Consider the following 14,250-nt stretch of genomic DNA (forward strand, 5'->3'; position numbering starts at 1 on the left):
CGATTCTTCTGAATCTAAATGATGGGCATAGGAATTAACCCGGGTCATATGAAAAATCAAGTCTCTTCCTTACCACTCTAGTAGTCCACTACGAGCCAATTGGCTCTTTGTTTAAACTAAATAATTGAAATTATTTTAGGTATAAATTGTATCATGTTTTGAGACGAAAACATATACATAAAAAGGTGATGTGTTAAGAGTTGTAGGATGTAGAGGTTACATGCAAAATACACGACATACACATGCATATATACATCTTCAACTTCCTTACAATTCTCACCTTCTCTACTACTACTACCTCCTAGTTTCCTTGCCGGCTCACCAATGTCAAGGCTCATGCCCGTAACTTCACCCTTTTACGCCCGTCGGGAAGCCGCGGTGTCGAATCCCGTGGCTTCCCCAACTCTTGGTGAGCTATTGAAGCTTGTTGGAGATATTAGTAACAACGGTAAAGATGATCAAACACCCGCACATCGTGTATTTGAAATGACCGAAACGAGTCCCTTGCCGTTTGTTTTATCGTTTAATAACTTGACGTATAGCGTCAAGGTTCGAAGCAAGATGGCGTTGTTCGGGGGTGCTCCCGCGACTTATAAGGTATTGTTGAATGATATTTCGGGTCAAGCGAGGGACGGGGAGATAATGGCGGTCCTAGGGGCGAGCGGGTCGGGTAAATCAACGTTAATTGACGCTTTAGCGAACCGAATTTCTAAAGAAAGTTTAAAAGGGACGGTGACGATGAACGGCGAGGCGCTGGAATCGAGGTTGTTGAAGGTGATTTCGGCTTACGTGAGGCAAGACGATTTGTTGTTCCCGATGTTAACGGTCGAGGAAACATTAATGTTCGCGGCAGAGTTTCGTCTGCCGCGAACACTTTCTAAAAATAAAAAGAAACTTAGAGTCCAAGCCCTAATTGACCAATTAGGGCTCAGAAACGCCGCGAAGACCGTTATTGGAGATGAAGGTCATCGCGGCGTTTCTGGTGGGGAGCGACGTAGAGTGTCGATCGGGATCGATATAATTCACGACCCGATTATTTTACTTCTCGACGAACCGACGTCAGGACTCGACTCCACCAGCGCGTACATGGTCTTTAACGTTTTACAACGAATCGCGCAAAGCGGAAGTATCGTCATCATGTCGATTCACCAGCCGAGTTACCGGATTGTCGGCTTGCTCGACCGATTATTATTTCTGTCCCGTGGACAGACGGTTTACAGCGGACCGCCCGCGAATCTTCAGTCATACTTTTCGGACTTTGGGCATCCGATTCCTGATAACGAAAACCGAACCGAATACGCACTCGATATAATTCGAGAACTAGAAGGATCACCAGGCGGAACGAAAAGCCTAGTCGAGTTCAACAAGTCATGGATAATCCGTAAACAATTTGGGCGTAATACCATTACCGGTACCGAAGCAGTAACTTGTGGCTTGTCGCTAAAAGAAGCGATAAGCGCGAGTATTTCGCGCGGTAAATTAGTCTCGGGTGCGGGTGCCTCAGCGGGTGCATCAAATCCTAACTCGTTAGTACCTACTTTTGCCAACTCTTGGTGGCGGGAAATGGCGGTTTTGTCGAAACGATCGATCACGAACTCTCGACGAATGCCCGAGCTGTTCGCGACTCGGTTAGGCGCGGTCATGGTCACCGGGTTCATCCTCGCTACGATATTTTGGAACCTGGACAACTCGCCAAAAGGCGTGCAAGAGCGATTAGGGTTTTTCGCGTTCGCGATGTCGACAACGTTCTACACGTGCACGGATGCATTACCGGTGTTCCTTCAGGAACGTTACATATTTATAAGGGAAACAGCGTACAACGCGTATAGACAGTCATCATATGTTATTTCAAATTCAATTGTTGGGGTTAGAGGTGTTCAAAAAAACCGGTTACGGAACCGGTTTGGCCGGTTCAACCGGAAACCGGTTTTTTAAAAACCGGTTTTTTTAAAAACCGGTTTGACCGGTTTACGTAACCGGTTTACGTATCGGTTATACGTTTTGGAGCCAAAACCGGTTTTATAACCGGTTTTTTTTATAACCGGTTTTTTTTAATAACCGGTTATTAAAAAACCGGTTAACCGGTTTTTAAAATAACCGGTTTATTACCGTTATAAAAAAAACCGGTTAACCGGTTTTTTAATAACCGGTTAACCGGTTAAACCGGTTTTCGAACGTTACCAAACGGCTTTATAGCCGTTTTTTTTTTTTTTTTGACCGTTTTTTAGCCGTTTTTTTTTTGTTTTTTTACCATTTTACCCCCACAAACATCTATATATAGTTTAGGTTGGGTATTGGTTAGATCACACTTGATTATACAACTCCAAACGCTCTAAACGTTTATTTCATACGCGATTATACAACTCCAAACGCTCTTCTTTCGTAGTCGTTTATTTCATACTCGAGTATACCACTCTTAATTCGTAGTCGATTATCATGGCCTCCCAAAGTGCTGCTTCATCGGTCAACATGGGTGCCTCGAACACGGGAGAAACCGTCGTTCGGGTCATCCCCACGAAACGAAACCAAGATATTTGGCAACATTTCGACCTATGCGAAATGTCTAACGGAACCCAAAAAGCTAGATGCAAACATTGTTTGAAGTTTTATAACAAAGAAGCAAACTCCAGTTTAAGAGCTCATGTAGAAAAGCCCTCTTGCAAGGTCTTGAAGGACGAATCCGGAAGTAGTTCGCAGCCGGAGATGACGAATCAAGGAACGGTGTTTACGTACGACCTTGAAGCGGTACGTCAACAGTTTGGCAACTTTGTGATTCAACAATCACTTCCTTTCAACCACTTCGACAACCCTCAATTCACGGAGATGATGCAAAAGTATGTTCAACCACGCTACCAACACGTAAGTCGTTCGACCCTTAGAAGAGATTGTCTTAAAGCATGGAAAAACGCTAAATCCGAACTAATTTCATACTTTTCAAACTTACAAACTGGTGTGAACTTAACAACGGATGTGTGGTCGGTACCTAATGGTTCGCCCGACTCATACATTTGTGTGACGGCTCATTGGGTTGACCCCCGGTCGTGGCAAATGATGAAACGAACCGTTGCGTTTCAATTGTTTGATTACCCGCACACGGGTAGAAATATTTTTAAACTCTTGGATAAAGTCATTCGACAATACAAGATTGAAGATAAAATCTTTTCAATATCGTTTGATAACGCGTCCAACAATACGGCCGCGGTTGGCCATTTAAAATTAAAGTATAAACCTATCTGTGATGGAGCGTTTTTTCATAGCCGATGCATTGCACATATTATCAACTTGGCCGTGCAAGATGGGTTAAACGTGATCGAAACGCAAAGAAACAATTTTAAAAGAATGTTACGAGATGTTTTTAGCAACAATTCAACATTTTCAAGATACAAAAAATTTTGTGAAGAAGCTAACTGTCAATGGTTGGGGCCTAATTGGGATTGTCCAACAAGATGGAACTCGACTTGTGAAATGTTTGAGAAAGCCATCCAACAAAAACAATCGTTAATTGCGTTTCATCAAATTTTGTCAAATAGGGGTAAATGTGCACCGTACGATCCTAGAAACTGGTTATTGATTGAGATCGTTACGGAGGTTCTTCAAATTTTTAAATCTTGCACAACTAGTTTATCCGGGGTTTACTATCCAACAAGCCCCATTGCTTTACCAAAAATTGCTGTCATGTGCACAAAGTTGACTGAAATTCATTGTAGGGGTGCACCTTATTTTGATATGGGTGCAAAAATGAAAGAAAAATTTAGAAAATATTTTCAACAACTACCCGCTGTTTTGACCTGTGCGGCTGCGTTAAACCCTTGCATCAATGTTGGTGGTGTTGAAGCTTTAATAGAAAAAATTTGTGATGAGCTAGAGTTAAACGACGATCAAAACCCCCATTATAACCAAACTTTAAAGAATGCTTTCAACACCACCTTGGCAAACATGTATGATGTTTACCTTACAAAACACGGGTCGTCTTCCCAAATTCATGACTCGTTAAGAGCTGTTGCCCAATCCCAATCCCAAACCGACCTTGAAATGGGGATGTACTACATGATTTGGGAAGACGCCGGTAAACGTCAAAGGGTAAACACCCCAAGCAGTGAACTTGGAAGGTATGGTGGTACCAACTTTGTGAAACACATGACTCCGGATGAATTTAGAAGTCTTGATATGCTGGCTTGGTGGAGAGGTAAGGAGGATGAGTTTCCGATCCTCGCCGCCATGGCCAAAGATTTACTAACGGTCCAAGCTTCCACGGTAGCTTCGGAGTCTGCTTTTTCTGTTTCTGGCAGGGTTATATCGATTAGGAGGACTCGACTCACTCCACCAGCTGTAGAGATGTCGATTTGCTACAAGGATTACTTGGACTCTTTAGATAGGGCACAACATTAACGCTCACTCGAGGGGGAAATGGAGTATGAGGCGGCCTTGTATGAAGACGAGGTCAATCAAGGACACACTCAACCAATGACCGATGAAGAAGCCGCGTACGACGATTACCTAAGGAATAGCTCGGGATCGGGTAGCGAAGAAAATGAGTAACAAACATCAACTTGTTAATGTAATCGTGTCTAAGCATTCTTTAATGTTTGTATTTTTGAGTTACGAATATGCGATAACGATTTAATGTTTGTATTTTTAATGTAAAAGCTATAAATGAAAGTTATGTGTTTTTAATCTTCCAAGCAAAGAATGCTAACAACGAAACCCTAAACCCTAAACCCTAAAGCAAAAGCAAAAAAAAAAAAAAAAAAAAAAAAAAAAACCGGTTAACCGGTTAGACCGGTTATTAAAAACCGGTTGTAAAAAAACCGGTTTAATAACCGGTTCTAACCGGTTTCTAAACCGGTCCAAACCGGTTTGGCCGGTTTGAGTTTTCATTGACAAAAACCGGTTAATAACCGGTCCGGTTATTAACCGAACCGGTTTTTTTCTGGATAAAAAAAACCGGTCCGGTTAATAACCGGATTAACCGAACCGGTTTTTTCAAAAAAACCGATTTGTGCACCTCTAGTTGGGGTCCCACCAATCATATTCCTTGCATTCGCCTTCGCGGCTACTACATTTTGGGCGGTAGGACTTGACGGAGGGTTTTCGGGCTTCTTGTATTATTATTACATAATCCTCGCCTCGTTTTGGGCCGCGACGTCTTTCGTCACGTTCTTCTCAGCCGTGGTCCCGCAAGTCATAGTCGGGTACACTATTGTTGTAGCACTCCTTGCTTACTTCCTTCTCTTTAGTGGATTCTTCATAAACCGGGACCGGATCCCAGTGTACTGGATCTGGTTCCATTACCTGTCGCTTGTGAAGTACCCGTACGAAGCCGTTTTACATACTGAGTTTGGAAACCCGGACAAATGTTATGTTAAAGGGACTCAACTGTTTGACAACACACCCTTCAGAGTTATTGATGACTCCATGAAAGTAGCTTTGCTTAAAAGCATCAGTACTTCCCTTGGAGTCAGCATCACCAGCGCCACTTGTCTATCAACTGGCGCTGACGTGCTAAAACAACAAGGGATCATGCAGTTAAACAAATGGAACTGCTTGTGGGTAACGGTTGCTTGGGGGTTCTTGTTTAGGATCTTGTTCTACTTGGCATTATTGATAGGAAGCAAGAATAAGAGGAGGTAAAGTGTTAACGTTTGAAAGTTGAGATACTAGTAATGAAATTTCATAGTTGTAACTTATATAATATATAAATTATAAAGAATAATTACTTGTATTAATTAACTCAGAATAAATTTTCCTTTTCAATAAAGACTAATCTTAATTTTTGAGCAAATAGTTGTATTTATTTAGGTATTGGGTTTAAGTCTCATAAACAGATAATAATTAAAAGAAAATTCACAGTTCAAAAAATTAACTTTTAAAGGTTTAAGTTGTGTATTGAAAACAACAAGTTGTGATGGATTTGGTGGTATATGAAATGATTTAGGAAACTTGTTATTTACCTTTTGTTAGCGTGTAGTTTTGATGTTGTAAATATGGGTAAACTATTGGACATATGATAGAGATCATTTCAACTTGGTGTAACTATTTTGTTCAAAAGTTAGGTTATTAGAACAAACTAACCAAGATAATTCAAGGTGGAAGAATGTAAAGAGTAAATTGTAAACTAATTATAAGGTGTTACGTGTAGTATTGACAACAAAATATTTGAATTTAGTATTGTCACGCCATAATATGGGTGGGAAGAAAACATATATATGCATAGTCTATTCAATCTCGGTATAAGCATGGGTCGATGCACAATACTCAACCTCGTTGGTCGGTCTAGTGTTGATATGATACTCTCGAAATTGTTAGATAGGTTCTAAGAAAAGGTGATCCTTAATTCCTTAGTAGTACGTCAACGCAATCAACATTCACATAAGTACTAACATTACATTAGTGGTGTGTCCAATAGGAAAACCATGGGGCCATCTTCAATGGGGTCCATCCCTCCCCCCCCCCCCCCCCCCCCGGTTGCTAATAGCCTGATATGTAAGCTAGGGGTATGAGATGGAAGTTAGAGTGACCAACGTGGAGGAGGTGCTTGAGAGAAAATTGCTAGTCCGCCAGGGAGAATTTTGTGACCCAAACCCTTGGGGTGGGAGAGAAATGGCTTACAGTTCACATGAGGAGAAAAACAATGGTGGTTCGGGGTAGTAGCCAAGCAAAACTAGCAGAAAGAGGCCAAGAGGGGTTCGTAATTATACATTATTAACAACATACTTAAGGATAGTTTAAATCGGTACTTCAGGGCCTAGCTACAAATATACTAATACTTCCTGATCAGTTATGTTTTACTAAGAAAAGCATGTGTGATAAAACTTAATTTAATTAGGAGAAAAGAGTGCAATTCGTATAATGCTCCCGCTCAAACTAATCTTTAATTTTCTATTATAAATGTTTGATTTGATTTTTAATGTAATCTTTTCTTATATACAAACTATGTAGGTTGCATTGTTTTTGTAGATAATTGTAGGCCATTCTTCATTATTTCTAACCACATGCACTTTATATGGATATACTATATACTCATCATATAAGATTATAAGGCATAGCCGTCTAAAAATATATACACAAAATGCTCTGTTCTTTTTATCTACAATCTTTTTTCTTTCTCTCTTTCTCTGTCTTTTAACTCTCTCTTTCACTTTCTATCTTTCAAAAAGACCTTTACTGTTGGCCGTAGCCTATCCACCAACCAGCATGGCCTGTGCGTAGTCCACTGTTGGTGGAACAGGAATACTATTCAGCCGGCTGTACCTTCTAGGAAACCTACCTTCGGCTATAAATACTCCAACACCTTGGAATGGTAAGGACATCATCTGATATCTCAATCTTATCTAGCAATCTCTTAATATACACATATTCAGAGCAATCTAGTCTGATTCTCACGCCGGAGGGTGGTCACAAGGAGGAACCCCCCCTTCTCAGTGACGAGCTTACGGTGTCTGTTTTGCAGGTCTCCTGAAGAACAACCTTCTCTGCTAGACCTCATCCTCGAGGGAAACATTACTTAACCCCCAGATTATCTATAATCTGCCCGGGGTTCACTTAGTGTTTCTTCATTGGCGCCATCCGTGCATAAAAGCTAGAACTAATTTAGTTTTTTCAAAATTTCTAAAGAAATGGTTAACGTTACTCCGGTCCCAAGGTCAGTAACCGACCAAGAAACCCCGGTAACCACAACCCCAGCAACTGGGGGGAACACCGGCGGTTATACAAATCTTACGAACACTACCCCGACTACCCAAGCCGGGGCAAGTGCAGTAAATATTCCACTGGGGTTCACTGATGCCCAGTTGGAAAAACGAACGAGGGTCCCTTGCCAAACACTAGATCAAGTGAAGGCGTGGGCCAAAGCACGTCAGAGAGAGTTCACAAGTTAAATTGTGAAGCAAGATGACTAAACAGATATCTAGATAAATCATCATGAATTGTGAAGCAATGTGACTAAACAGATCATCATGAAGCATTCTTACATAATGTAAACCATATTTTTACCAAAATAAAAAAGATTCGTGCATTCGATGGCATGCTTATACGTAGAGTGGAAATGAGGCAAGTCGAGCTAACTTATATATCTTAACACCAAAAGTTCGAACTTGAGGTCGTCTTGTAAAAAGCTCAGTTAGCTTGTTTAAATTAAATCTTTTAATAACTATTTTATCAATTTAAGTAAAATATAAATATTAAAATTTGGGTATAACTAAAATGAGTCAAACGTGTGAACTTATCGTGGATCGAGCTAGGCCGTTTACAAACCTAGCGAGCTCGACCTGGTTGTTTAGAAACCAAGGGAGCTAGCTCAGCTCGGCTTGTTTATTAATGATTTTGATCATAATTTTTTCGGACAACTCACGAACTTGTGAACAACACTGGTTATAAAGGTATAAACAATCGGTAAAATAAAAATTTTAAAGAGACTTTTGTATTTGCTATAAGAATAATATTTGCTTTGATAGTTGTAATTATTGTATTTGTAAAAGTCATAGGTTTAGGTTATTAGGCCCAAGTCATATGCGATAAATTCTTATATTGTGTAGGGTCAAAATCAATAATACTTAGAATTTACGAATATTTGAATTTAGGGTTCATTACATGTCACTTTAAAAGCACAAGAAAGAGGTCATCTTCATGCTTTTGCATTAAGCAACCACACATTAACCCCAACCACATTGAAGTGTTGAGCTCGGTTAGTCAAGAGATTTGTTCCAGTTGGTTAAAACCAAGTTGGATAATGACATTTAGTTTGGTAAATGACTTATAAATTGGTTAGAGGTCACGTTCATAAAAATGAGTTTTTGTTTTGGTAAAAGATTGTTGTGCTAGTAAAGTAGTAAAGGTGATCCAACATATAAATTGTTACAACCTTAATTAATGATAAAACTGTTTACAACTTTTGGTAATTTAAAAAATATTCTTATTTATGGTTTTGATAATTTATTATTATAAAACCCACCTTCAATTATCAATCCACACAATGTTTTTTTTTCTTTTTTTTCTGCAGCTGAATTTGGCTGAATATTTAAAGAGGGCTTTTATGGTAAGTTAACTAGACATTTAAACAATGTTAGTGAGTTGGACTTTAAGTGATATGAAAATCAAATTAAGTAATCTGGAAATTTAAACGGTGTTAATGAGTTGGACTTTAAGTCATTTGAAAACCAAACTAAGAGACTAAAAAATTCATATTTAAAATTTTAGACTTGAATGATTATTTGTTTCAAATCAATAGACTAAAACCGTATTTAATTATTTCTTATATTATCAATGGGCTTTAATTTCAAGTGGGCTCTTTTTTTAGATTTTCACTATAACTTGTAGGCTTTACTTAGTCTTTTTACTAAAACCTTTCGAGTTTCGACTCTCTTCAACAACTCTATCATGGGCCCCCACCTCACCATTCCAGCTTTATGTAAATTGGACTTAATGTCCAAAAATATAAATTATAGTCCAATATTGGAAATTTCAACCAACCTAAAAAAATTAAACTAGATAGGCCATTTATGATCAAACTAAGTTAGAGTTAAATTCATGTTAATAGTTTGTAAGCATCGGTGCATAATCTTCTTGTAACTCTTTTTAAGTGTTTGATGCTAGGGCCTAGGAACAGAGTGGCATGTAACGGAATCTAACACACTAACACAAACGAATATTACACAAAAAAGAAGTAAACAACACACAAGAAATAACGTGGTTTTGTCAATGTGACCTAAGTCCACAGCTGCAAATAGGGTTTTCAATTTTATTAACTCAAATACAATATTACAATGAAAGTGTCAAGGCCATTCAACCATAATAAATTATTGATCCTTTTAATAATACAGGTATATGTAGAGACTAATTAGGTTTAACAAAAACATAATATGAGCCTAAAATCGACTTCTAATCTTTGAGCCCAATCTCGAAGCCTTCACAAACCCAAGACTTGATTCATTGGCAGGGCCATTTGGCCCATTTGGTTATCATAGATGGATTTATATGTTGGTTTGTCATTGAAAACATTATCTTAGTACTTAATTCCATCTTCTTAGTTTATCTGTCTAAGTGAAGAACATAAAAAAAATACATATACTTTCAGGTAAGTTAGCATAGCATTCCATGATTCATGGGGTTATTTTGTATAACCAAACTGATTCTCTTGCGGGAGTATAAATAACAAGAAAGACGTTTTTGAAGTATGGATGATGGAAAATGGTAGAAATAATCAAACAAATACCTTTTATAATATAAAAAAATTAGGGAATAAAAAGTCATAAGTCAGAATGTCACAAATATCAATTAATAAAAAATTACAACCCGATAAAAAAAAATACTAAAGTTTAGCCAACACCACAAAAGTGAATATATTTATTTCCCATTCTCACTCTCACCATCACAAAAGATAGAAAATTCAGACACGATAACACCCCAAGACGACGTCGTTTACTCTCCTATCGGTCTAGCTTAAAAAATTCAACGGTGCAGATAAAACCCAGCCATTAATTAAAGCTCAAAATAATATTAATATCCTCCCAGATCTCAGATCTCCAATTTCCATCTCTTCCTTTCTTCTCCAACGTCCGATCTTCATATTCAACAATTGCGCGCCATTTTTACTTTTTCTCTCTAAAAAGTACGCAACTCCCTTAAAACCTCCACCAAAAGTTTACACTTACAAATTTGTAGCTTTGAGCTGAATTATAATTTAACTCAAAGCTACAAATTTATTTATAGCTTTGAGCTGAATAATGAACAATAATGAATATTCAGCTCAAAGCTATAAATTTATCGGGTTTAGTATCCCGTCTATCGGCCCGATTTATCTCTATATATTGTAATCCTTGATATATACAGAGATAATTTGGGCCGTGGACTTAATACTAAACCCAATGGTAAATAAATACTGTAAAAACTACAGGTTTCAATAAATTATGTGTTAGATTTAGATTATTATTATCCTTTTTGGTATGGTTGTTGGTGGTGGTGGACCACTGGTGGTTGAGTGATGAGGTTTTGGTGATAGGATGACGGAAGCTCCTGGAAGTCCGGCAGGCGGTGGAAGTCAAAGCGGTGGAGAGCGGAGTCCGCAGTCGAATTATAATATTCGAGAGCAGGATAGGTTTCTTCCGATTGCGAATATTAGTAGGATTATGAAAAAGGCTTTGCCGACGAATGGGAAAATTGCGAAGGATGCGAAAGATACGGTTCAGGAGTGTGTTTCCGAGTTCATCAGTTTCATCACTAGCGAGTATGTAGTTATGTATTGTGTTTTATTATTGTGGAATTTTGGTTTTTGAAGTTAGGTTGTGTAAGAATTGTTGATGTAAGATGTTACTATGCTGTTATTATTGAAGTTAACTGTCAGGAGATAGGTTTAAATTTTTAGTATGTTATTGGCAATCAAAGATTTGAGTTAGGCCTTGTGCAAAGGTTGTTAGTTCAAACCCTGAGCCCACTCGGGTTTTCGTCCCACCGTGTGTTATGCCAGAGAGTTTTGCTCTTGTGGTGGCACGATGACTGTGAAGTGGCAGTCGGCGGTATGGTTTCCCGGAGGAATGCCTAAGCCAAACTCTAAAGCCAGCGTGAGCCCGGTTAAGACAACATATAGTCTGGCCTGAGTGGGGCAACGGGGCTCTCCAAATTTGAAGAGTGCGGTAGCTTAAATACAAGAAAGTCGCTGTTTTAAAAGAAAATTATTCCTATGTTGATCGTTTTTTTTATAATTTTGATTTAATTGCATGTTTATATAGTCTTTTGAATTACTAGATATTAGGAGTTTGAGTAATTTATGTTTTTGGGGCCTAAGTTCCAACAGTTATTGTTTCAAAGCAATCATTCTATTGGAATGTAGGAATGGAATTAGTACTAATTTTATGGCTTTTGTTGGCTTATTGTAGTCATATGCGTGCATTATCTTCATGAAATTTATCTATTCATGGAAATATGTTATTCCACAATATGTCAATTCTATTCAATTACTATTCTCTTGTGTCTTTAACTTATCCATATGTCAATTCCATTCTTTATCTAGCCTTTCTATTTCTATTTCTTTTCTATATATGGAAATTTCAAATTCATCAATAATAATGACATTGAAGTTGCATATTGTCATAAAAGCATATTTTCTTATATTGTGATTTATTTTTGTTTACCTAGGGCCAGTGACAAATGCCAAAAGGAGAAACGAAAGACGATTAATGGTGATGACTTATTGTGGGCGATGGCGACTTTAGGTTTTGAAGATTACATTGATCCACTTAAAGCGTACCTATCTAGGTACCGAGAGGTAATGCATTTTGTAATAATCTTTTTGTAACACTGTGGTCTTTTGATTATCTTGCTACGGTTGCAAAATGGTTAATAGCATGTGTCAAATGATACTTTATTACTTTATGAAGTCTTATATTTTTTTAAATACTTTGTCTAACATACATTTCTTTTTTCCTTTTCGTGTTGGATGCTTGTGTGGGACAATGATCCCTGCAGTTAAGAGGTGTGTGACTTGTATTTGAGAATATTTTCAATTAATTCGTGTTAATATTCATTTAGGTTTGAATTGTTTGTTTAGTGTTGGAATTTAAACCCTTTGTTGATGATATGATATCATTAATTTTTTAGGGTGATAGCAAGGGGTCTGCTAGGGGTGGAGATGGATCTGGTAAGAAAGATAATATTGAATCGCAACTTCCTTCTAATGCACAGGTGAGTTAAACCGAGCTCCAATGTTTTAATTTTTTACATTTAGCAGAATGTTTTGAGCATTTGATCTTTATATACATTGTTGAAATATTTTTGCAGTTTAATCATCAAGGTTCTTTTACACAAGGCATGAACTTTGTGAATTCTCAAGTTTGAACTTCCAGGTTATTTCTTTCTCTAGGCTATATATTTGGATACTTATCACAATTGCATATTATAAACATTATAAATTAGTGTGAACTGGTGAGCTAGTTGGAATGTTTGATATAAGCAATTAGGGGTGTGCATGGGTCGGTTTTGAGCTCAAACCAAAATAAAAAGTGAATAGTCGGTTTGGTTTTTATCATTTGGGCTTGAATTTTGGGTCGAAAAAAAAATTAGGCTTGAAATTTTTGTTTTTCGGTTTGGTTGTTTCGATTCGGTTTCATCGGTTACGGGCCGTTTTTTTTTTTGGTTTCATGCACACCTCTAATTAGTTCACCTCTAATTAGTTAGGCATTAGGAAGAAGACCATTCTCACTAACCGCATTAACTCTATTCTTATGGAAATAAGTTGGGTTTTCTTGGGACATTTGTCCACAATTTTTACATTTTGTACGTAGTGAACAATTAACTTGTCATAAGATTTTGTTTTTTCCAATAATGATCTGATTTTTGAATAAAATGATTTATGAGGTTTATGCATCAAGGAATACACAAACCTACTTTCAACTTGGACCTATTTTCTTAGATATTGTTTTCAGTTTATTCGTTTGTACCTTTAGATTTAAAAACATAACTTAATTTTACCCATTCATAATTAGACGGGTTGAATTTGCCTTGTAGCTTGTTCACCATTTGTGCAGCTCGTTTTCAAAATATGTAATATGGTGTTTTGTGTTTCTTCTTTTTTTGCAGGCAAACATGCGTTAAACTTTAAAGCTTCTTGTTTACTGATTCTGTCGGTTACAATTATGCGGTCAGTAAATAATGTTTTAACATGATCTATAAGTTTTATATCGTATAGTTTTTCATATGGTAGGTTATTACATATTTATATATGTATAAATTGTTCATTCCCCCCAACATGTTTTTTCTTGGGGTGTGCGAAAGTTAATGTGTCTGTTTCATGTTTGCTTATATTTCTCTAAAGTGTCATTATATTGAATCTTTGTATGCTTTAAGTTACCTAAATTTAGACTTATCCTGTGCAAATATGCATAAAGTTTGAATTTGTGCACATGCTTTATGTTATTATGGTCTTACACAGCATACTTGTCTGTGTATGTCTTTTTAATATTTTTGTCTTAAAAGTGTAGTTCAATACAAAAACAGCTTTAGACACAAATTATGAGGACCGTATAATTGTATATCTATACTTTTAACCGTGATACGTAATAGACATATTCTCAGGGCTGCACAACGGGTTGGAACCGAACCTGAACCGAAAATTGTTGAAAAATAGAACCATAGAACCAGTAATAACTTGTCAACTTCAATAACTCAAAATCTAATTCACTCATTCACAAAAACATGTTTTGTTTCCAAACATAGAACTCAAACCACCAAAAGATAACAAAAAACAAAATTTACTAACCA

General features: G+C 37.4%; 2 protein-coding genes across 2 annotated transcripts; both read left to right on the forward strand.

The window, feature by feature from the left end:
• Nucleotides 1-228: 228 nt before the first annotated feature.
• Nucleotides 229-5,631, forward strand: LOC143582451 (ABC transporter G family member 16-like). The gene is made up of 2 exons (XM_077065009.1): nucleotides 229-1,873; nucleotides 5,012-5,631. The coding sequence occupies exons 1-2, from the start codon at nucleotides 325-327 to the stop codon at nucleotides 5,629-5,631; spliced, it is 2,169 nt and encodes a 722-aa protein (XP_076921124.1). The 5' UTR covers nucleotides 229-324.
• Nucleotides 5,632-10,342: 4,711 nt separating this feature from the next.
• On the forward strand, nucleotides 10,343-13,957 carry LOC143582460 (nuclear transcription factor Y subunit B-1-like). The gene is made up of 6 exons (XM_077065018.1): nucleotides 10,343-10,606; nucleotides 10,997-11,221; nucleotides 12,130-12,271; nucleotides 12,592-12,675; nucleotides 12,772-12,836; nucleotides 13,570-13,957. The coding sequence occupies exons 2-5, from the start codon at nucleotides 10,998-11,000 to the stop codon at nucleotides 12,826-12,828; spliced, it is 507 nt and encodes a 168-aa protein (XP_076921133.1). The 5' UTR covers nucleotides 10,343-10,606; nucleotide 10,997; the 3' UTR covers nucleotides 12,829-12,836; nucleotides 13,570-13,957.
• Nucleotides 13,958-14,250: the final 293 nt, after the last annotated feature.

Source organism: Bidens hawaiensis, unplaced genomic scaffold (assembly GCF_021521415.1).
Source record: "Bidens hawaiensis isolate Kalapana, Puna unplaced genomic scaffold, B.hawaiensis_p1.1 tig00001511_1, whole genome shotgun sequence".
Classification (NCBI taxonomy): domain Eukaryota; kingdom Viridiplantae; phylum Streptophyta; class Magnoliopsida; order Asterales; family Asteraceae; genus Bidens; species Bidens hawaiensis.

Coding starts and splice junctions, on each gene's coding strand:
- LOC143582451 (XM_077065009.1), top strand. CDS start 325: ATGTCAAGGCTCATGCCCGTAACTTCACCCTTTTACGCCCGTCGGGAA. Junction 1,874..5,011: donor TTCAATTGTTGGGGTTAGAG/GTGTTCAAAAAA, acceptor GTGCACCTCTAG/TTGGGGTCCCACCAATCATA.
- LOC143582460 (XM_077065018.1), top strand. CDS start 10,998: ATGACGGAAGCTCCTGGAAGTCCGGCAGGCGGTGGAAGTCAAAGCGGT. Junction 12,272..12,591: donor ACCGAGAGGTAATGCATTTT/GTAATAATCTTT, acceptor TTAATTTTTTAG/GGTGATAGCAAGGGGTCTGC. Junction 12,676..12,771: donor AACTTCCTTCTAATGCACAG/GTGAGTTAAACC, acceptor ATATTTTTGCAG/TTTAATCATCAAGGTTCTTT.